Source organism: Watersipora subatra, chromosome 8 (genome assembly GCF_963576615.1).
Source record: "Watersipora subatra chromosome 8, tzWatSuba1.1, whole genome shotgun sequence".
NCBI classification, from domain to species: domain Eukaryota; kingdom Metazoa; phylum Bryozoa; class Gymnolaemata; order Cheilostomatida; family Watersiporidae; genus Watersipora; species Watersipora subatra.
In genome coordinates this window covers 38,099,152-38,122,188 of record NC_088715.1, presented here as the reverse complement: position 1 = coordinate 38,122,188, position 23,037 = coordinate 38,099,152, and the positions used below count along the sequence as shown (strand labels likewise).

The following is a 23,037-nucleotide window of genomic DNA, read 5'->3' as shown; positions in this document are numbered from 1 at the left end:
TGACTATTGCAGAGCTATTTACTAGCGTGCCATCATAAAACCTAGAATTAGTGGTGCTATACTTGATTCGGAGACTATGGGAGCTAACTGCCGCATGGATGATTTTAAAGTTCCTGACAGTTTAGCTGCCCTTTACAAACTGACCACGGATTTGTTACCATGTAAACCATGACATTAGGTTTCTAGCTTAAAATAGGCTCATCATATCGCTAATGGAAGGAAGAGCTTAATTCCTTTCTCTTTGTGATCAATGCAAAAAGATACGTCTACAGCCAGATAAATGGAAGTAAAAACAATTTTAAGAGATCATTGTTACTGTAAATGATATCTGCATATGAATATAAGGTCTTGACAATAGCAGTCGTGTTCTCTTTGTCCGACTTAATAAACCCGGTGAAGTTAATAAATTTTTCCTAAATGATATGGTAATAGATTATAAATGATTAAAACTGGCCATAATAGACCTGTTTTACTAATACTTCTCTACTTAAAACTTGATGTCAGTGTTGCAGATAAATGCATAGATATTACTCAAGCAAATGTCAAAAGTGAGTTTGTTACATTCCGACTGCAAATAATTTTTTTATTGTATACAATAATATTTTGGAACCTAAGTTGGCATATATATAATATTTTAACAAGACATACTCCAAAAACTTATAGCAGTATTCTACACGAATATCGTTCAGCACCTGAGAGCTAATAATCTCAAATTATTAGGTCGTGATTACCCCAACTTTATATTACAGTTCTACTTTTCTTGATAAAACCATAACTAATCATACCCTTTATCAACCCTTTTCACATTTGCAGGTTCTTAATTAGGAAGCTGTCATGATGTACCTGTACATCCATGAACTCAATTTGAGACTTTTTGCAAGCATTTGTTTATTGCATGTATCCAATACAATCATAATGACTTGTACCACATAAATATAATGAACATAATATTGTTCTACTGCTCGAATGATTTGCCTAACAGGCAAAGCAAGTTTGCTGACACTAAAAATTACCTACACATGAAATGTCACTGACAGCTCAACACTTATTGCAGTCTGTTACAAGCACCCGGCTCATATGGAAACTAGTAAGTAAAACTAGTAGGTACTACATAAACAGCTGTCATCACAAATGTGCAGCATTTCAGTTATACTACGCCTGTTAATTTCTAACAGTTTAATCCCTTAAGCTGGCAGGGCTATATTGTATAATGTAGCCCAACTGCTAGTAATTTAAAACTGGGAACAATATTTGTATAATTTCATTCTTTCAGCCGTAATATGTGATTACCATTTTATTGATACGTTACCGGACTACACCTATGCAATAGTCTATTTTGTAGTAGTTTAATAAATCTCACCGCAATTCCTCGATATTCTCTCGTGCTACCTTGTGGAAAACATGTTATAAAATATGACTAATGATTACCATAATAAATAATGCTGATATATATTTTCATTGCAAGTTTATGACTGCCCTATTAAGTCATGCAACCTAACAATAGTGCACTGAGGCCTACTATTATACAAAAGACTTGGCGCTATTTTTCTCCCAAGGCCGCGCGTACAAACAATAATCTCTACATTTATTGTTATATCTTGCAGTCTAGACTAAAAGATGCCCCTCCCGCCTCCTCTGGCCCCTGATCATGTTTTTGTCGACTCTGTTCTAGAACCACTTCTAAATTTAGTAAACGAAACTTAAGCTTGTTCTGCTATAAAAGTGCGGTTAAATACAATACTTACGGGTTTCAAAATAATGAGACATTCTTAATCCTGCTAATACGTTGGCTAAAAAATTGCCATTTATTGACACAGTCACTTCGGGTGACCGTTTGCACCTAATTTGGAAAAAGAAACAAAACGCTGAGCTAATACTGGCTGAGCTTGCTTTATTATTGAGAGATACAGAGCGCGTTACCAGCTTTTGCTCATTGCCAGGACACAGGGCTAAGCGCGCTCTTATTGGAGAGAGCCGCTATCAGATAGCCAATTAAAAGCTGCTTGTCAAATGTTCAATTGGGTTACGGAGTTGTCTTTCTTAAAATGGAAAACTCCTTAACAAGTTTGTGTTATTTTGATCAATTCATGAAATGGTTGCATTGCAAGGATTGGAGTCAAATAAAATTAAATCAATTACATTACCATCCTAACTATTGTAATAAACTTTCAATTAGGGTTTAACCATACTTGATTTCTCACTCGGTAAAACTTTAATGAAAAATTAATACATAAACAACCAAAAGGTTTCAAAAACAAACCACACTTACACCTACGCTAAATCAGGGCTTAAGATGTAGTGATAATGTGGAAAGCGTAACATGAAGATAAGTGCTATAATCAGAAGTTTAGGTAAGAACATTGATATATTGTCGGATGAAGATAAACAATAGGCCTTAACAAGCATGCTTGCTAGTGGTAACTGCAACAGTCATCTTTGCTGTAGGTAACTTGCATTTCTCTGTCAGGTCTCTCTAACAATCTTTGAGAACTCATCGAGTTATAATAATAAGTTAATATAAGCACCATAATTGATTGGTCTACATGTACATGTATGTATTTAACAAAGCCTGTTGATAATGAAGTTAACTGCATATAAACAGTTTGTGCACGCAACATCTGCTTATGCAGTCATCAGTTTTTCCTCTAACATATTTTGCACTTACCTAGCTTGTGCTCATAGATGTACAGCACAGATGTCATAGCAAATATGCTTTATCTACATGAAATTACACGAATAGAATAAGCTTAGGCTAACTTATGCATTATAATATATGAGGAATCCCTCGGAGATAGAGCATGATAGATAGATGTCTGCTTAGGTTACGGCAAGCAGAGGCTGGGTGTGCAGGTCTTAACAAGCCATTGTTACCCAACCAATGATTCTGGACATATCTAAATCCAGTGGTAAAGAAAGTTCGAAAACTGGAGATGGGCCCACTTGCACAAAAGGATTTAAGGTTGTATGTAATCTCTTTCACCACAAATCAATTCTATCACCATAATTAAGTTTCAAGAATTAAAAACTAAAATTAAAATTTCATTAAGAATTAAAAATATATTAAAAATGTCTGTACATTAAAAATGTACATGTACTTTCAATCAATATTATATAGGTATACAACATTTATCATTGTAATTTTTAAATGAAGGTGCTTGTTTATTTCTTTGCACTGTGTTTAACTTTGCTTACTGCAGATCTATACTGACTACGAGTCATGTTGGCTATGCGAGTTTAAGCATTTTTTTTCACATGAGGGTATGTATTTTTCTTCTGGTGTGGCTTCACATATTTTTCTTCTGGTATGGCTTGACACAGCGCTAGCTGCAGTGTTTAAAGTAAAGCCATGAAAGATTGGCATGTGTTCTATGTATGTGCCCAATTTATTCCATGGTATTGCCAGTTGGACAGTGTAGCGTATTGGATAAAAGGGTATTCCCTGAACTATAGATTGTGACTTTAAATCCAGTTGGCAGCAAACTTCCCAATCTTAAAACTTTATCTCTGTAAATGGACAGACAGATGGACAGATGGACAGACAAATGGACAAACATTGAGATTTATATATATGTCTCTTTTTGTTACAATATTTTACAACTCGTAATAAGAAAACACAAGTTTGCTAACAGTTTTCTACCAAAATAACTTCTTGTACTGATCGAGAATATCAAATAACTTGGTTTGCACAAGGAGGTCTAGATTGAAGATTGAGCCGAGCGATGGTAAGTCAGCCACTGTAAAAACTCTCTAAACACAAATATTTCTGTACATACAGTTGAAGCATAACCATTATAAAAAATTAGTGTCAAGGTTGCGTTATGTTTGAATTATTCTGTGAGAGAAAACTTATATTAGTGACACTAATCTGTAAATATTTTGTTAGTTATGTGCTCTTTGTCCTTTTTCTACAATGCTGCAAGTCTGAGTGAAGCCACAATACAATGATTCAACTAATTAGTCATATGCCTAAAAGCTGGCACATATGACTATCCCGTATGTCGGAGAATTATTTTTCTCCGTTTGTTCTGTATAAATGGAAATAAATAGATCTCTCTATCAGTGACATCAAATTTCCATCGCCAAAATGCTGATCGATGATCAGCAAAGTATTGCCACATCAACGCCGAGATACGGTGATATAGCGTGACTGTTAATGTGCTAATAGTGTGCCTTTAGTTAACTAACACTAACTGGCTGACCAAGCACTCGCTGATATACACACTCATTGCCTTATGTTGGCGACCTGTCATCTTATCGAAACGGAATGTTGAGGGTGGAAGAATACAATTATTGATGAAGAGAAGCAACTTAAAATAATTATATCAGAGTTACGGTTTAAAAAGTTATAAATAGATTTGACCTTACATGAGGTCACACTTCTAGTATGCTACCATACTTGTATTATGTACCAGCCAATCAGAAAATCTGACTTGGAAAAATATATTTTCGCAAATATACAAGATCCATTTACCTTTAATTTCAAAAAATATTTGTCGTTTTTTATCTTAGCTTAACTCATGGCTAACCTGCCTTTTGGCTGCTGGAAATCGTTTGAGGTCTCTCAACTACAAGATGATCTCTCAACTACAAGATGATCTCTCAACTACAAGATAGTCTCTCAACTATAAGATGATCTCTCAACTACAAGATGATCTCTCAACTACAAGATGGTCTCTCAACTACAAGGATGGTCTCTCAACTATAAGATGGTCTCTCAACTACAAGATGGTCTCTCAACTGCAAGATGGTCTCTCAACTACAAGATGATCTCTCAACTACAAGATGGTCTCTCAACTACAAGATGGTCTCTCAACTACAAGATGGTCTCTCAACTACAAGATGGTCTCTCAACTACAAGATGGTCTCTCAACTACAAGATGATCTCTCAACTACAAGGATGATCTCTCAACTACAAGATGATCTCTCAACTACAAGGTTGTCTTTCAACTACATGGTGGTCTCACAACTACAAGGATGGTCTCTCAACTACAAGATGGTCTCACAACTACAAGGTGGTCTCTCAACTATAAGATGGTCCCACAACTACAAGGTGGTCTCTCAACTATAAGATGGTCTCTCAACTACAAGATGGTCTCTCAACTACATGGTGGTCTTTGAACTACAAGATGGTCTTTGAACTACAAGATGGTCTCTCAACTACAAGGTTGTCTTTCAACTACAAAATGATCTCTCAACTACAAGGTTGTCTTTCAACTACAAAATGATCTCTCAACTACAAGATGATCTCTCAACTACAAAATGGTCTCTCAACTACAAGATGGTCTCTCAACTACAAGATGGTCTCTCAACTACAAGATGATCTCTCAACTACAAGATAGTCTCTCAACTATAAGATGATCTCTCAACTACAAGATGATCTCTCAACTACAAGATGGTCTCTCAACTACAAGGATGGTCTCTCAACTATAAGATGGTCTCTCAACTACAAGATGGTCTCTCAACTGCAAGATGGTCTCTCAACTACAAGATGATCTCTCAACTACAAGATGGTCTCTCAACTACAAGATGGTCTCTCAACTACAAGATGGTCTCTCAACTACAAGATGGTCTCTCAACTACAAGATGGTCTCTCAACTACAAGATGATCTCTCAACTACAAGGATGATCTCTCAACTACAAGATGATCTCTCAACTACAAGGTTGTCTTTCAACTACATGGTGGTCTCACAACTACAAGGATGGTCTCTCAACTACAAGATGGTCTCACAACTACAAGGTGGTCTCTCAACTATAAGATGGTCCCACAACTACAAGGTGGTCTCTCAACTATAAGATGGTCTCTCAACTACAAGATGGTCTCTCAACTACATGGTGGTCTTTGAACTACAAGATGGTCTTTGAACTACAAGATGGTCTCTCAACTACAAGGTTGTCTTTCAACTACAAAATGATCTCTCAACTACAAGGTTGTCTTTCAACTACAAAATGATCTCTCAACTACAAGATGATCTCTCAACTACAAAATGATCTCTCAACTACAAGATGATCTCTCAACTACAAGATGATCTCTCAACTACAAGATGGTCTTTGAACTACAAGATGGTCTCTCAACTACAAGATGGTCTTTCAACTACAAGGTGGTCTCTCAACTATAAGATGGTCTCTCAACTACAAGGTGGTCTCTCAACTACAAGATGATCTCTCAACTACAAGATGGTCTTTCAAATACAAGGTGGTATCTCAACTACAAGGTGGTCTCTCAACTATAAGATGGTCTCTCAACTACAAAGTGGTCTCCCAACTACAAAGTGGTCTCTCAACTACAAGATGGTCTCTCAACTACAGCATGACCACAGTTCTGTTGAGAACTGTCTTTTCTGCAGCAGCTGACCTCTTAACTGCAGAATTTTCTAATCTAAACTGGTGTCTTGATTAGAATTCTTTTATATTGTCATCATATTTTTCAGTAAAATACAGCTCTTTCTTATATCTTTTGTTTAATGATTATATAAAAAAACATTGTGTCCACCAATCCAAAAAAGCAGATCCTATAACCTGTGTACCTTCCTCCTTTACTTAGTTAACTCTATAACCTGCGTACCTCCCTCCTTTATTTCATTGACCCTATAACCTGCGTACCTCCCTCCTTTACTTAGTTGATCCTATAACCTGTGTACCTCCCTCCTTTACTTGGTTGATCCTATAACCTGCGTACCTCCCTCCTTGATTTAGTTGATGCTATAACCTGCATACCTCCCTCTTTGATTTAATTGATCCTATAACCTGTGTACCTCCCTCTTCGATTTAGTTGATCCTATAACCTGTGTACTTCCTTCCTTTACTTAGTTAACTCTATAGCCTGTGTACTTCCCTCTTTTTCTTAGTTGATCATATAACCTGTGTACCTCCCTCCTTTACCTAGTTGATCATATAATCTGTGTACCTCCCTCCTTTACTTAGTTGACCCTATAACCTGTGTACCTCCCTCCTTTATTTAGTTTATCCTATAGCCTGTGTACCTCCATCCTTTACTTAGTTGATCCTATAACCTGTGTACTTCCTTCCTTTACTTAGTTAACTCTATAACCTGTGTACTTCCCTCTTTTACTTAGTTGATCATATAATCTGTGTACCTCCCTCCTTTACTTAGTTGACCCTATAACCTGTGTACCTCCCTCCTTTATTTAGTTTTTCCTATAGCCTGTGTACCTCCATCCTTTACTTAGTTGATCCTATAGCCTGTGTACTTCCCTCCTTTACTTAGTTGATCATATAACCTGTGTACTTCCCTCTTTTACTTAGTTAACTCTATAGCCTGTGTACTTCCCTCCTTTATTTAGTTAACTCTATAACCTGTGTACCTCCCTCCTTTATTTCATTGACCCTATAACCTGTGTACCTCCCTCCTTTATTTCATTGACCCTATAACCTGTGTACCTCCCTCCTTTATTTCATTGACCCTATAACCTGTGTACCTCCATCCTTTATTTCATTGACCCTATAACCTGTGTGTCTACTCGTTTGCTTAGTCGTGGTATGAAACTTCTTAGTATGACAAAATAGTTTTTTCTGTTTGTTACATTCTTGAAAGAAGAGACCTAATTGAACAAATATTGCTCCTTGGTGTGTTTGCGCTGTTTGCACTTCATTTTGCATGGTGTTTGCATTTGGTATGAAACTATTATTGCACTTGGTATGAAAGTATTACTGCACTTGGTATGAAAGTATTACTGCACTTGGTATGAAAGTATTACTGCACTTGGTATGAAAGTATTACTGCACTTGGTATGAAAGTATTATTGCACTTAGTATGAAAGTATTATTGCACTTGGTATGAAAGTATTACTGCACTTGGTATGAAAGTATTACTGCACTTGGTATGAAAGTATTAATGCACTTAGTATGAAAGTATTATTGCACTTGGTATGAAAGTATTACTGCACTTGGTATGAAAGTATTACTGCACTTGGTATGAAAGTATTAATGCACTTAGTATGAAAGTATTATTGCACTTGGTATGAAAGTATTATTTCACTTGGTATGAAAGTATTATTGCACTTTGTATGAAAGTATTATTGCACTTCGTATGAAAGTATTATTGGATTTATTGCACTCTTCTGAAATGAAGAATAGATTTAAGACAGTCAACTATTATTTCTAGAAGTTGGTGGAAGTTAAGAATATAAGCTACGATTCTTGTCACTCAAATTTCTGTCATAAATGGCCATCATATCATGAGTTATAAACATAACTTCAGCTTTGTTCAGCCACTCTGTAGTTTACACACTAAAACAGCTTTCCTTTGTTACTACTGCAAATAGGGAGCTCTGCTGAAAACATAGCCTAAATTCTTGCAGAACTTCTACCTATGCCTATTTGTGCTAGGCTATGAACTGAGCACTAAGGTAATAACTTGCCTGTTGCCTATTTTGGTCTAACATAGAGTAATACTGGTAACTAGTTCACTGAATGACTGGTAAATAGGTCATAGAATGAACTGGTAAATGGGTCATTGAATGAACTGGTAAATAGGCCATTGAATGAACTGGTAAATAGGTCGTTGAATGAACTGGTAAATAGGCCATTGAATGAACTGGTAAATAGGTCATTGAATGAACTGGTAAATAGGTCATTGAACGAACTGGTAAATAGGTCATTGAATGAACTTGTAAATAGTTCACTGTTCAAACTTTATTGCTGATATATGTAAAATAGATGTAACGGCTTTCATTTTAATATAATTAACTAAATAGATTCTGCCAAAAGCCTTAATTAGGGCAGTTGGTTCTCCATGGCCAGTCGCAGACACAGACATCAAGGTTAAACATGAGTCCTGCTGGACAGTTGTGTGTCTGTGGTGGAAGAATTGCAGTAGACTGAGTGAACTGGGCACAGTTGGTACCAGCTACTGGGGAATATATGTTACCATTCTCACTGCAGGTGTCTGTAAATACCAAAAAATGCTCAAGCTACAAATTGTCAGCAAAATAGTAAATGAAAATTGGTTTAATAGGGTTGTTTTCTCATGTCTTTAAAATTGAACAGGTGAGCTGCATAAAAGTTAGTGTAGCTTTGAGAACATAAGACCTCCAATACTCATGGTATTGATCCATGTATAGGACTTCGGAAGAGAATATTAGTAATATAGTTTAACAAACAAAATTCATAACCTGTTTAGCCCAACTCGTTAAAACATAAAATGGTGACTAGTGACTACCGGTATACTAAAAATTAAATGCCTTACCATTCGGTATCAGATCTTACCATTCTAAATTCTTGTTTTATTAAAACCAGAATTAATGTCTTTTAAGTTTTAATAGCCTTAGCTACTTACGGACTGGTCCAGGGTTGGGGGGTGAGCCGGGGCAGTAACTGGGGCATGTCATGGCTGAGGGCCAGTTGCAGACACACTCTTGGATGTCAAACTGGAGACCATCAGGGCAGTTCTGCTCTACTGCTTGCAGGAAGGCAGTCCTCTGGAAGAAACTGCCACAGTTGTTAGCAGAGTTGGGTGAGTAGAAGTTGCCCTTCTCAAAGCAAGTGCAGCTGTTAACTGGAATGGAATTATTAACACATACAATATACAGGTAGTAACTGTTATTACAGGAAGATAAACTTGACATGAGACACGATAATACATTTTTATCCTTACTGTGACAGGTTGTGCCCAAATGTAGGCAACACAGCTGTGTAAACAAATAAAATTGGTTTAAAATGAATGGAGTTGTCCTCTCTAATAATAAGAGGGGATGAAGGCTATCATAATATTCTTCTTACAATATTGGCTTTTGATAAACAACATAAGAAAACTTTATCCTGTTCTTTGCAGTCAACATTCGAATAACAATAGATGTAACTTACTAACTATACTGTCTGGAGATGCGGCAGCAAATGCAAGGCAAGCGGCGGCAATGAGAATCTTCATTTTGTCTTTGGTTTTAGCAACTACAAACAGAGTACCAAAGAGAATATACATGTAGTCAATTTGTTCCGTTGTGGTTGCTGTAGTCTTAGAGATGTTATAAACACGCAAAAAATGATTGATGAAATCTGATACTGTTAAAGATCACAGAGATTTGGTTTATATACATGTACGTGTAACAGGACAAAACGAAGTAATAATTTTGAGTAAAACAACTGACTTGCTTAAAATATTTTCAAATACCTTTCCTAATATGGAAATAAATTTTATACAACATACTCAACCAAACGAAAATGATAAAATAAAATGAATTTTTGTTAGTTAATATACCTTTCATCTAGATAGTAAGCAAGCAGTGTTGATCAGCGAGTGAGTGACAAACACGACCGAGTGTCCTTTTTAATATAGTCTGGTTTGACCAACTTGAGATTTGAAGGGTGTCATAAATTCTCAAGTTGTGACGCTATATTTATGTAATAGATAAAAATAACACTGAAGCACATTTCTTCATACTATTTATCAGTTCAGCTATTTCATTGCATCATATTTCTCGGAAGAAACGTGCTGCGCTTCTAATAACCATTGATGGATTGTCAAATCTTCCATTGACATACTCTCAGCATAAATTACCTCTACCGGTGTACTGCCACTATAACCTTCTCAACTGACATGCCCTCTCCATGTAACTTACTTCTTTTAATGCACTATCACTATAAATGACTTCTATCAAAATTCTGTAGCAACAGCCTCCTCAGGGGAGTTAAATAATTACAATGCATGACAAAAGAGATTCTTTTTATTGTTATCATGTACGTAAATAATAACAATAAAGTTTGCTATGACCAAGAAGTGTGTGTGGTTATTTTACGCTTGCCATGTCTTTGCCATCTTACATTTACCCACTAATAATAGGCTTGTTCGTGTTAGCTTGTTAGTGTCTGTGTTCATAGCATGAGAACGGTATTATACACGGTATACACAGTGTATAACTATATACCGTGTATAACTATATACCGTGTATAACTATATACCGTGTATAACTATATACCCTGTATAACTATATACCGTGTATAACTATATACCGTGTATAACTATATACCGTGTATAACTATATACCGTGTATAACTATATACCGTGTATAACTATATACCGTGTATAACTATATACCGTGTATAACTATATACCGTGTATAACTATATACCGTGTATAACTATATACCGTGTATAACTATATACCGTGTATAACTATATACCGTGTATAACTATACACCGTGTATAACTATATACCGTGTATAACTATATACCGTGTATAACTATATACCGTGTATAACTATATACCGTGTATAACTATACACCGTGTATAACTATATACCGTGTATAACTATATACCGTGTATAACTATATACCGTGTATAACTATATACCGTGTATAACTATATACCGTGTATAACTATACACCGTGTATAATTATATACCGTGTATAACTATATACCGTGTATAACTATATACCGTGTATAACTATATACCGTGTATAACTATATACCGTGTATAACTATATACCGTGTATAACTATATACCGTGTATAACTATATACCGTGTATAACTATATACCGTGTATAACTATATACCGTGTATAACTATTTTCCTATAACTATAATAATAATAATAAACTATGTATAACTATAAATTCCGGCCTCTAGGTAGCATCTTATAGAAAAGAAGCATTAACTAGGTGGTGTCACCTGTCAATGTGGTGTCACCTGTCAATGTGGTTGCACCTGTCAATGTGGTCGCACCTGTCAAGTTCTGACCTTGAACTCCATCGGTCTCTACCAACGTCAGTGATGAACATATCTCAAGTCATACCTGTGCCGACTTTTGCGCGACGTATTACTGTACTTTTAAAATGGCAGCACTACAATTTTTAAAACTGCTTGAACCAGTTTACCTATTTACTATTACTATTGCTGCTGTGTCACACACCATAGTTCTTAATACTACAATCTGTTACTGACCTCTGTGAATAGCGCTCTTACTGACCTCTGTGAATAGCGCTGTTACTGACCTCTGTGAATAGCGCTCTTACTGACCTCTGTGAATAGCGCTGTTACTGACCTCTGTGAATTGCACTGTTACTGACCTCTGTGAATAGCGCTCTTTCTGACCTCTGTGAATAGCGCTCTTTCTGACCTCTGTGAATAGCGCTGTTACTGACCTCTGTGAATAGCGCTGTTACTGATCTCTGTGAATTGCGCTGTTACTGACCTCTGTGAATAGCGCTCTTTCTGACCTCTGTGAATAGCGCTGTTACAGACCTCTGTGAATAGCGCTCTTACTGACCTCTGTGAATAGCGCTGTTACTGACCTCTGTGAATAGCGCTGTCTTTAAACCAACAACTTTCATAAAACTTCTTTACATCTTAATAATAAACCTACAAAGAATTTCAAAAGATTTTATCGGAAAATATCGGTATCTTTCTATCACTTACAATTCTTTTTGATGTTTGAGGTGATCCAATTACCAAGATTGCTCAAGATCAAAATCGACCAAACTTTATTACAATTAACATTCTCTGAAGCAAAATGTGTGCAAAATGACGTCACTAAATGCTATCATTGCTTTAGTTGATATCAGCTATTGTGTTCAAGTTGCAGAGCTACGTGTCTTTATTTTGTCTCTTCTCAACTATTGACGTCATCATCACACTTTTGCTTTACCTGAGCGTTTTAACTGCGATCAAGCTTTTTAAATTTAATCTTTCAGCTTCCTGGCAGTCAGATCACAGCAAACATAAAAAACAACGGCGAATGATAGAAAAATATTGATCTGTTCTGATAAAATCTACAAAACTTTTGTGTAAGTTTGTCTTTACAAATTTAACTAAATTGATGGCTGCCAAAGAGCCTGTTCAACACTGATAGACATATTTCAACATTGATGAACTATTGAATCACTGTTTTACCCAATAAAAGCAACTTCTGAATAACTACATATGTAGGAAATTGTGACGTTGTTTTCCAAAACATCCTTCAATGAGACAAGCTTCCTCAGCCTTGTCACCTTGTTTTGTTTTCCTCATACATCATCTACCACTCATCCTTCCTCCACTTCTTCCTCTCATCCTTCCTCCACTCATGCTGATTTAACTACTCACACCAGAGTTACTGCTGAACTGCTTGCTTCATGTTAGTCCATTTCATTGGTGCAGGAATTATGGGAAAAATTGTGATGAATACATACAGATATCACTTGAAGATATAATTACGCCAAACTTTAGTAGGTTTTACCAGAAAGTGTAGATGTTATTCTATCACTTGAAACTTTGTTTATTGTTTTGGCAACCTGCCAAGATGTTTAAAGATTAAAAATGACAAAACTTGATCGCTGTTAAAATGCATAGAAAACTAGTTTGCTAGAGATGACATTTATCATGACTTTTATAAAGCTTTCTTGCTGATGATTGGCTAAAAAAGAGACTGTTTATTTATCGTTTATGAACTTTTTGCCCATATACGACCACACACAGCGAAAATCGTTCATCCGCTTGTATCTGAGCGTTACAGGAAATTATCTCATTCAAACTCTTATATCTCTGTACTGGGTCTACTAGAGATAAGAACTACACAAAATCAAAGCCTGATGTCTTAGCTTTCTATTAATATTATTTTTAATAATGCAAGTGTATCTCTAATTCTGTCTAGCCAGTTGACGAAGTTGCAGAAGCAGGTGTTCATCATCCAGTCTCTCAACATCCCCAAACCTTCTCCAATCTTTGTGGATACAGAGGGCTTCGAGTGACAGTGCTGCTCCTCATACTAGCACCTCAGACTTGATGGTTTTACCTCTGTATTAGATACCCATGATTCATCAAAGTGTCTTACAACGTGGGCTCACTGCCGCTGACTTGAACTCCTCAAGACAAGCAATCGCTGAGATAACACAGCTGAATATTTGAAGTTGTTTAGAGTATCAGCAGAATTTGTCCAAGTCAGCTGCGGTAGAACTTGAAATAGGTGACCTGACTTTGTTTATTGATAGAATTCAATATCTAGTCAATTCTTCCCTTAAAAAAAAAGTCAGAATCACCATTAGTGTTAGACATTTACTTTGGTATACATCTACTATATACACACTGTTACTTTAGTTTTTGGAAACTCGCGCTTACAATAGCTTTGATTTTCAAGTACTTTAAAGAATTAATTATATTTGGAGTTGTCTGCTATACGCAGACCGCATGTCGTGATCTTCCCAATTGTTTGGATTAAATATCTCGTGAGTTTTTTTGAGATTGTAATGAGGTTGTTTCCTGTTGCCTGCCTTAAATATTTTATCAGGGTTGTCTTTCTCAGCGGTGCAGCACAGGAGCAATTGCGATTGGACGCCCTTTCTGATACTAGGAAGATTTCTTGAGTACCTTGAGCCTCCAACTTACTGATCGCAAGCCAGCGCCCAACCACTCGACTACAGCTGCTCCTAACTAAACAATATAACATCAGATATTTTAATGTGAAATCTAATTTTTAGTGTGAAAATTAGTTCTCAAAATGGCTAAATGCCAACTCAAACATGCAGACGTACAAAGTAGACTTAACTTACTTATTGGCAGCCTCAGTGTAAAACATGCTGCCAGTATTTTGCAGCAAACAGAGAGATCGAGCCATACAGATGATAAAATGCTGCAGTGAGTTTAGGTGAACTGAGGGCGTAACTTTCAGAAAGTAACTGATCAGTGTCTAATGGTTAGAGCGTGACAACACATTGGTATTAGTAGTAGCAGCAAGTTACCTTGGCAGCATATAAGTTGGAAATAGTCATAGTTACTGTATATTACTAGAGAAGCTGATAGTACCAGTATATTAGTAGAGAGAGGTAATGGTGACTACACACCATTTATACCAATTTATAATATATTATATTGACAGCAAATTAGATGAAATAACCTCCTAAAACTGGAGAAGTCACTAAGGAGAAGTCACTAAGGAGAAGTCACTAAAGAGAAGTCACTAAGGAGAAGTCACTAAGGAGAAGTCACTAAGGAGAAGTCACTAAGGAGAAGTCACTAGGGAGAAGTCACTAAGGAGAAGTCACTAAGGAGAAGTCACTAAGGAGAAGTCACTAAGGAGAAGTCACTAAGGAGAAGTCACTAAGGAGAAGTCACTAAGGAGAAGTCACTAAAGAGAAGTCACTAAGGAGAAGTCACTAAGGAGAAGTCACTAAGGAGAAGTCACTAAGGAGAAGTCACTAAGGAGAAGTCACTAAGGCGGACAAAAAGTTGTTTATTGTGACTATCAGGCATTGGAATATACATGTATATATTTCAAAAGGAGTGATAAATAGTATGAAGAAATGTGCTTCAGTGTTATTCCTATCTATTACATAAATATAGCGTCACAACTTGAGAATTTATGACACTCTTCAATTCTCAAGTTGGTCAACAGAGGCTATAAAAGAAAGGACACCTGTTCGTGTTTGTCACTCACTCGCTGATTGCCTTTGCTTGCTCACAATTCAGTTGAAAGGTGGGACTGTCAATTTTCCTTTCAAGCGTATAGATTATTTTTCATTTGGTCAATTTTTATTTAAAATTCATTGTGACATTAATTGGCAATCAAAATATTGTATCTAACTTAGATGGTCTGCTATACATAAGCGTTGTATGTTATGTACTCTTGCTAAGCATGTTAGTTTTATGAGCAAGTTATTTCTTGATCATAGTAATTGCTAAATGTTGTAAAATTATATTAACCATTTTACTAAGAGTCTCAAGGCTTTCCACAGACAGTCACATTTTTAGAGCAGTCACCGCTGTGGTAAAACGATAGTAAACTTAATTCAACCATACTTAGACTTGTTTATGAGTTTCCTAAAATGTTTCTAACAGTTTCGATAATCTCTTGCTTTGAACATCACTGTATATACCATCAGGTAACATCACTGTATATACCATCAGGTAATTTCACTGTATATACCATCAGGTAACATCACTGTATTTACCATCAGGTAACATCACTGTATATGGCATCAGGTAACATCACTGTATATAACATCAGGTAACATCACTGTATATACCATCAGGTAATATCACTGTATATACCATCAGGTAACATCACTGTATATACCATCAGGTAACATCACTGTATATACCATCAGGTAATATCACTGTATATATCATCAGGTAACATCACTGTATATACCATCAGGTAATATCACTGTATATACCATCAGGTAACATCACTGTATTTACCATCAGGTAACATCACTGTATATGGCATCAGGTAACATCACTGTATATAACATCAGGTAACATCACTGTATAATACATCAGGTAACATCACTGTGTATAACATCAGGTCAAGAGAAGAATAGTGGCATATTCTCTTTGATACTCTGTTTGTAGTTGCTAAAACCAAAAAGAAAATGAAGATTCTCATTGCCGCCGCTTGCCTTGCATTTGCTGCCGCTTCTCCAGACAGTATAGTTAGTAAGTTACATATATTGTTACTTTTTTATGTTGTTTATCCAAAACAAATAAGGTAAGAGGAATATTATGATAGCCTTTAATTTCCATTGTTTGATTTGAGAAGACAACTCCATTCATTTTTAACCAATCATTTGTTCATACAGCTGTGTTGCCTACACATGTGCACAACCTGTCATAGTAATGATAAAAACTGTATTATATTAGCTGTTTAGTTAGCCTAGACTCATGCCAAGTTTATCTTCCTATAATAACAGTTAATGTGTTTGTACGTGTTAATAATTCCATTCCAGTTAACAGCTGCACTTGCTTTGAGAAGGGCAACTTCTACTCACCCAACTCTGCTAACAACTGTGGCAGTTTCTTCCAGAGGACTGCCTTCCTGCAAGCAGTAGAGCAGAACTGCCCTGATGGTCTCCAGTTTGACATCCAAGAGTGTGTCTGCAACTGGCCCTCAGCCATGACATGCCCCAGTTACTGCCCCGGCTCACCCCCCAACCCTGGACCAGTCCGTAAGTATCTAAGGCTATTATCTCTAAGTGCTCATGACGGAAGAAGACAAATTCGATGTGAATTTAATATTCCTCCCGATATGTCTTACTGATATGTAGTTGATTTGACTCCTGGCTAGATTGACTATAAACTTTAAGAGGTTTCTCACTATTCTTCGTCACATTTTAAAAATATTTCACGCCTTGGTATGAGTAATAAACCACCTAGAGCTGGGAGAGCTGGGAGACTTTCCAGGACTTCACTTGCTCAACATGTACTCATACAAATGGCTCTCTTACCAAGTTTAACTAGTTTTGACTGTCAGAATGAAGATTTCTAAACGGTGAGGCAAAATTTGAATGGTGAATCTGTGTGCGACAGTCACATGGTGCCTTGAAATTACGTTAGTCTGCTGTGGTCACCTCTGATAGGGCTGATATGCTTTGCTTTACAACATGGTTCATTTAGTCATGCATGATGGTGAGGTGCAGTATGATCTAATATAGTATGGTAAAGTATGGGCTTGTTATGTCACAAACTAACACATTCTTTAACTTTATAGCAAACACAAGCATCTTAACAATGTTTAAACTATACTAACAAGATAAGATAATAGGCTTGGTGAATAATTGTTTAGGGAAGGGCCATAGGCACTTTTAACCGTCATCGTAAAAAAGAGTTAGTTACCTACTCACATCGAACATGTTATAAATGAGCAGACAACTCTTTTAAAAATTTTCAATATTTTTGTCTATTAAAAATCTGAATATTTTTTGGTTACAGACACCTGCAGTGAGAATGGTAACATATACTCTCCAGTAGCTGGTACCAACTGTGCCCAGTTCACTCAGGCTACTGCTACTCTCCCACCACAGACACACAACTGTCCAGCAGGACTCATGTTTAACCTTGATGTCTGTGTCTGCGACTGGCCATGGAGAACCAACTGCCCTAATTAAGGCTTTTGGCAGAATCTATTTAGTTAATTATATTTAAATGAAAAGTTTTTACGACTCATTATACATACATGTATATCAGCAATAAAGCTCATCGGCAGACTCAACTACTGGTTATTGTGTTATTACTAACTTTTATGGCAGAGAGCAAAGCTGAAACAGCCTTAAATAACAGTGTTTGTCTTCCCCACGGTTTATATTAACTGACTAGCGTCTACAGGACTTACAAATAACAAAAGATCTTGTGTTTATGCTGCGTGATACTCACCAACCTCACCAACAAGTATAATAACTTCATTGCCTAATATATTGTCCCACAGATCCATATCTATCGTGCGAGCATACTGCAGATTGAGCCTGTGAAGGCAAAATGTCAAGAGGTCTTTTCAGACATAGATAATGTTCACTTTGTTTATGATAGAAATCAAGAAGACACTTGAGTGAAGATCTGATATGCCTTCGAAGTTTAGCGGAGTACACAAATGGTCTTTGACAAATGAATCTCTAGGATTATTGTAACACTTTAGTTTTACTAAAGCCCTACCAAGTGTTCCACTGTAAACCACCAGGGTGTGGATGCTAAATAAGAGAATGGTAATTTGAATGTCTCTGAATGATTATATAGCTTTAGGCTCGACTGAAACTTTAAATGTAACTTATTTAGAGAAAGACATAGTCTCATTAACACAGCAATTGTAGACAACCATGTCTCCTTAGAGAACCCATCTATCGGTAGCCTTGCTACGAGTTTAGACAGTTCGGGGAGCTCTCATGTTTTAAAGGATAAAATGTTCAAAATAGCTTGGGTTCCTATGTCTAGACTGATACACACATGTAGGCAGATGTGAGGCTGGCTTACCTCTACAGATCAAAGTTCCAAAATTGATAAGTAGACAATATCGGTTGTTTATGTGGGAAGCAGACAGAGTTTTCACTATGTTAAGAGATAAATAGGGTGAATGTCATGGCCTAAATCTTATACATCGCTTGTCATAACAAGAATGGGCACAGATAGAGTCACCGTGTCAACATGTCAGCGTATGCAGCAAATCAGTACATTTGTCACAACTGTCCGTCACGGTACTAACCAATTGGTTTCAAAATTGGTAGACCTGGTCATTATTCATAACTGTATAGCGGTATTAGGTAACATTAGAAGTTGTTTGCGTGCATTTGATGTGCTTTCCGATGTAGTCGGCGATATAAGTTGATAGGAGTGAATTTATAGAAGTAGCTTTATAAATATGCTGGTTACTTACTTTTGCTCAGTACTCCGAACGGTTTATTAAATAATGCATACAGCTCTGTTGGACAAGCATCCTAGAAGGCAAAATCTAGTGTACTGCTACTAATCTCAACAGCGTAGTTGGATTTATTTCACTTCCTCTAAATTTGAAGCCTGTGTACCTAGTCATAGATTGGCAAACTATGATGCCTGTTAATATGCCAGCATATGTATGTAGAGTATGCTATTTACTTATATATGTGTAGAGTGTACAGCCTACTTCAAGCATTTTCTCCCATACTGAGAAATTTTGTACCGACTGATGTGTCTCCCAGGCTGGTTTTGTAACTCCTTATGCAGAGCAACTCTTGCTTTTTTACTTAGGCCAGTAAAAGGCAACACTAGCTGCTCTTTGTAGTTGACTAGATTCAGATCCGTACTAGTTCCTTGTAGATGATAAAAATAATTGTGCAGCAGGTTATTGCACAAGACAATCTCTAGTGACGCACATGGCTGCCAGGGTGATAGTCTTTACTATAATAAGATCAGTGTCCGTATGTTTGAAGCCAAGCTAAAAGCGTTAGGAAAAAATATAGCCTTACACGGGGTTTGATCTCAGACAGTTCGTGTTACATATCAACTCACTAACCACTCCACTACTCGGCCAGCTGGCTACATCATGAATCAATTATGCACATTCTGATTACTCATTACGATCTCTCACGGTGCGTGTGACTTCCAAGCGTATTAGTAAGTTTAATTTCCTTAATGTAACCAAGTTATTCACACTTTCTGTAGTAGTAAAACTACGCCTTATGATGGGTGGAGATAACTACCATGCAGAGCAGGAGAGTCTGGTTTGGGCTGACAGCTATGACTATTAAGAGTATGTGTAACAAGTTAGTCTTGTATTTATCAGAGACACCATCCGCTTAGTAGGAAATTTACTACATTGTTGTTGTCAGATGGAGCAGTCAAGAAATACGTGTACACTATGCTAGAGCCCTAGCAGTCTGGTGCTTAATGAGCGACCAGCAGGTGTAATAGTTAACTGCACAAATATTCTGACAAAAATTTTACGAACCTTGAATCGGGGCTTCAGATGGATGATCGGACAGGTACGGTTCTTATATAGTAATAAAGATTGCGGGAGATGACTCCCTTAGCAAATAGAACCCAGTCTATTGCACGTTCAACAAGGTTAGACAGAAGGCTTTGTTCTGCACAAAAAGGCCTCCACTACACAGATTGGCCTGAGTCAACTGTAGGTTTGCACACTCATACGGCTCACCTTACTGAGTAGTGTAAAACTGTATAAAAACTTTATTTGTTTGTCGAAGTACATAAGTTCTGCAAACAAAACAACATCCATAAACATCTAAATCCTAATTTGAGCCAGCTGCCCCACAATCCTAACTAATACTCTTTACTGTGGTAAGTGTCACTCTCCTATAATAAGTTGGGTTTACAGACACCTCACCTGCTGATTGGCTGGCAGATAAGTTGGAGCTGACATGCCTTGCAGGTTGCCCATTACTGTTGTCAGTTATCAGTTACCTCACTCAGTCTGGTAAATCAACTTTTACTGATAATTTCTCAAAATAGAGCTATAGAACTTTAGAGCTATTAGTAGCAAAGCTTTGGAATTGAGCAGTAAATCATATACTCACAGTAGCAAAAGTGCCAAGCCTTGGAGTTGCATACTCTTTCTAAAGAGGGCTAACAACTATGACTAATCAGAGAAGCCCTAGGTTTGAAGCTACTGATCTTTGTGTGAAATATGAGCGTAGCGCTTTTACTATGATATGCAAGAAACCGACTAATGTTTATGAAACTTTATGAAAACTTCAACTTCAAAATTCTAAAGTTACCTTGTAGAGCAGGGGTCTCCAAACTTTACAGCCAGAGGGCCACATGAACTTTCAGCCAGCATGTTGAGGGCCGACAAATCGTATACCGCAGGTCAAAAAGTGAATAATTATTTTCATAAAACGAAGTACATAACACAAGCTTCATTAGTTAAGAAAATATCTATTCAAAATTTAAAGGTTAAATTTCAAGCAAGAGTAATATCATAACAAAATCACAATTAGTCTGTTCAGTTTGCTCAATGTGAGTGGTGAAATTGGCTTTTTGATGACAAAATTGTGAAAAAGTCTGGCTTTAGGTTTGAGGTTCCAAGCATTAGAAGAGCCTTCAGATTTTCATCTGACATGTTTGTTTTATAACAGTTTTTCACATACTTCATTCTAGAAAAAGTTTTTTCACACAAGTAAGTGGTGCCAAACATAGATAGCAGTCCTGCAGCAAAATGCTTCAAATTTTGATAGTTCTCTTTAGGTAAGAATTGATAAAATTGAACAAGCCCTTCTTTAAATTTATCCCTCAGCGAGTCATTTGCTTGCAGATCAATCACCTCTAATTGTAAACTGTCTGGATATGCAGCTGCATCCACTTCAAATGGATTTTGAAAGAGTCTCAACTCATCTGCTTTTGCATGCAAATCAGCAAATCTCTCCTGGAATTGATGTTGAAGCTCTTCAATAATCCCACAAGCAAATGAAAATGGAAAATCTGTGTTAGCTTCTACCATAGCCTCTGTACAGTTTCTAAAATGTGTTAAATTCATAACCTGAACTTGTTTCAGGAACAGGTCTAGTTTGTGCCTGAAGGCCTTTAGATGTGTGAACAAATCACTAATGAGGTTTTCTTCTCCCTGTAGCTTAATATTTAAACTGTTGATATGGCCAGTGATATCTGCAGCAAAAGCCAACTTACATATCCACACTTTATCAGACAGTAACGCTTGATGCTTCCCTTTTCCTGCAAGAAATTCAGCAATTTCCTTTCTTAGCTCAAAAACCCTTGACAGCACTTTTCCACAACTTAGCCATCTTACTGCAGTGTAATATGGCATGTCTACAGATTCTGTCTTAGTCTCTCTTACATTTCCTGAACTGTCCATGATTAAGCCCATGTGATCTTATCAAGTTCACCATTGTTGCTACAGGATCCAACACACAGCTAATGTACACATACTTAGCACAAAGAGCTTGTTGATGTATTATGAAATGTAGAAACATTGGTTCGGATATATCTTTTTCAGCACAAAATTGTTTGATTTGTCCCACCAATCCTTTCTTCACACCACACATATTTCTTCCCCATCTATAGTTAAGCATTTCAGTCGATTCCAATCCAAATTATATTGCTCAAATATTTTCTCTATTTTTTTCCTCAAGTCTTCTCCAGTCGTTGTGTTGTACATACTGTTCAGTGAAGCCAACTCTTGAGTGATAATATCACTCAAGATAATATCACTAATTATTTAAATTGGCATTCACACCTCGAATGAAAATTAAAGGTTGACTTGCAACAAAATTCACATGACAGTTATTTGGTATCAAAAGATTCACCATGTCTTACTCTGTTGTGTTGTAAGTGCCAAATATGTGGAAATGTGATTACAAGCTCTTAAAAGCTCCAAAACGAAAAGCGGCCGTAGATTGGAATCTCTTTATTTCGATGACGTAGCCACGAAATTTGGTTATCGTCTTGTCATGTATGTTCTCACGTGAATTGAAAGGTCAATACAAAGCTCAATATAAAACTTATCGTAGTACTAATTTATGAAAAACACTTCGGGTTTTGCCGAAGACCCCGTATCAAATATAGATAGATGCTCGCTACTTTACAGTTTTGTTTCGGCATTATTCAATTGTCAAGTCGCTCTCTGATCATGTGACCCAATACCTCGAAAATAATTTTTGCAGCACTTTTCGATTATCACAGGTAACCAACAGGCTTGTCATGATTATCAGACAATGATATGTACTCCTTCGAGCTAAGGTTAAAAAGTTTAACGATTTTTTACGGGAAGTTATAAGATATCAGTGCTAAAAGTGACAGCATTACAATGACGATAAAACAGACGCGTAAGAACAATATACATAGTTTTATTGAATGCGTGAAGTATATTTGTGAAAATATTTCAACAAATAAGG

General features: G+C 36.7%; 1 protein-coding gene across 1 annotated transcript in view; it reads right to left on the bottom strand.

Moving 5' to 3' along the window:
- Positions 1-23,037, bottom strand: part of LOC137402525 (uncharacterized) — an 86,067-nt gene that overhangs the window by 37,034 nt on the left and 25,996 nt on the right. The window contains exons 9-14 of the mRNA XM_068089025.1: positions 21,450-21,642; positions 12,097-12,223; positions 9,823-9,906; positions 9,296-9,514; positions 8,733-8,905; positions 1,746-1,977 (exon numbers count right to left, since the gene is read on the bottom strand). Coding sequence (XP_067945126.1) covers positions 1,746-1,977; positions 8,733-8,905; positions 9,296-9,514; positions 9,823-9,906; positions 12,097-12,223; positions 21,450-21,642 — 1,028 coding nt within the window. The remainder of the gene's footprint in view (positions 1-1,745; positions 1,978-8,732; positions 8,906-9,295; positions 9,515-9,822; positions 9,907-12,096; positions 12,224-21,449; positions 21,643-23,037) is intronic.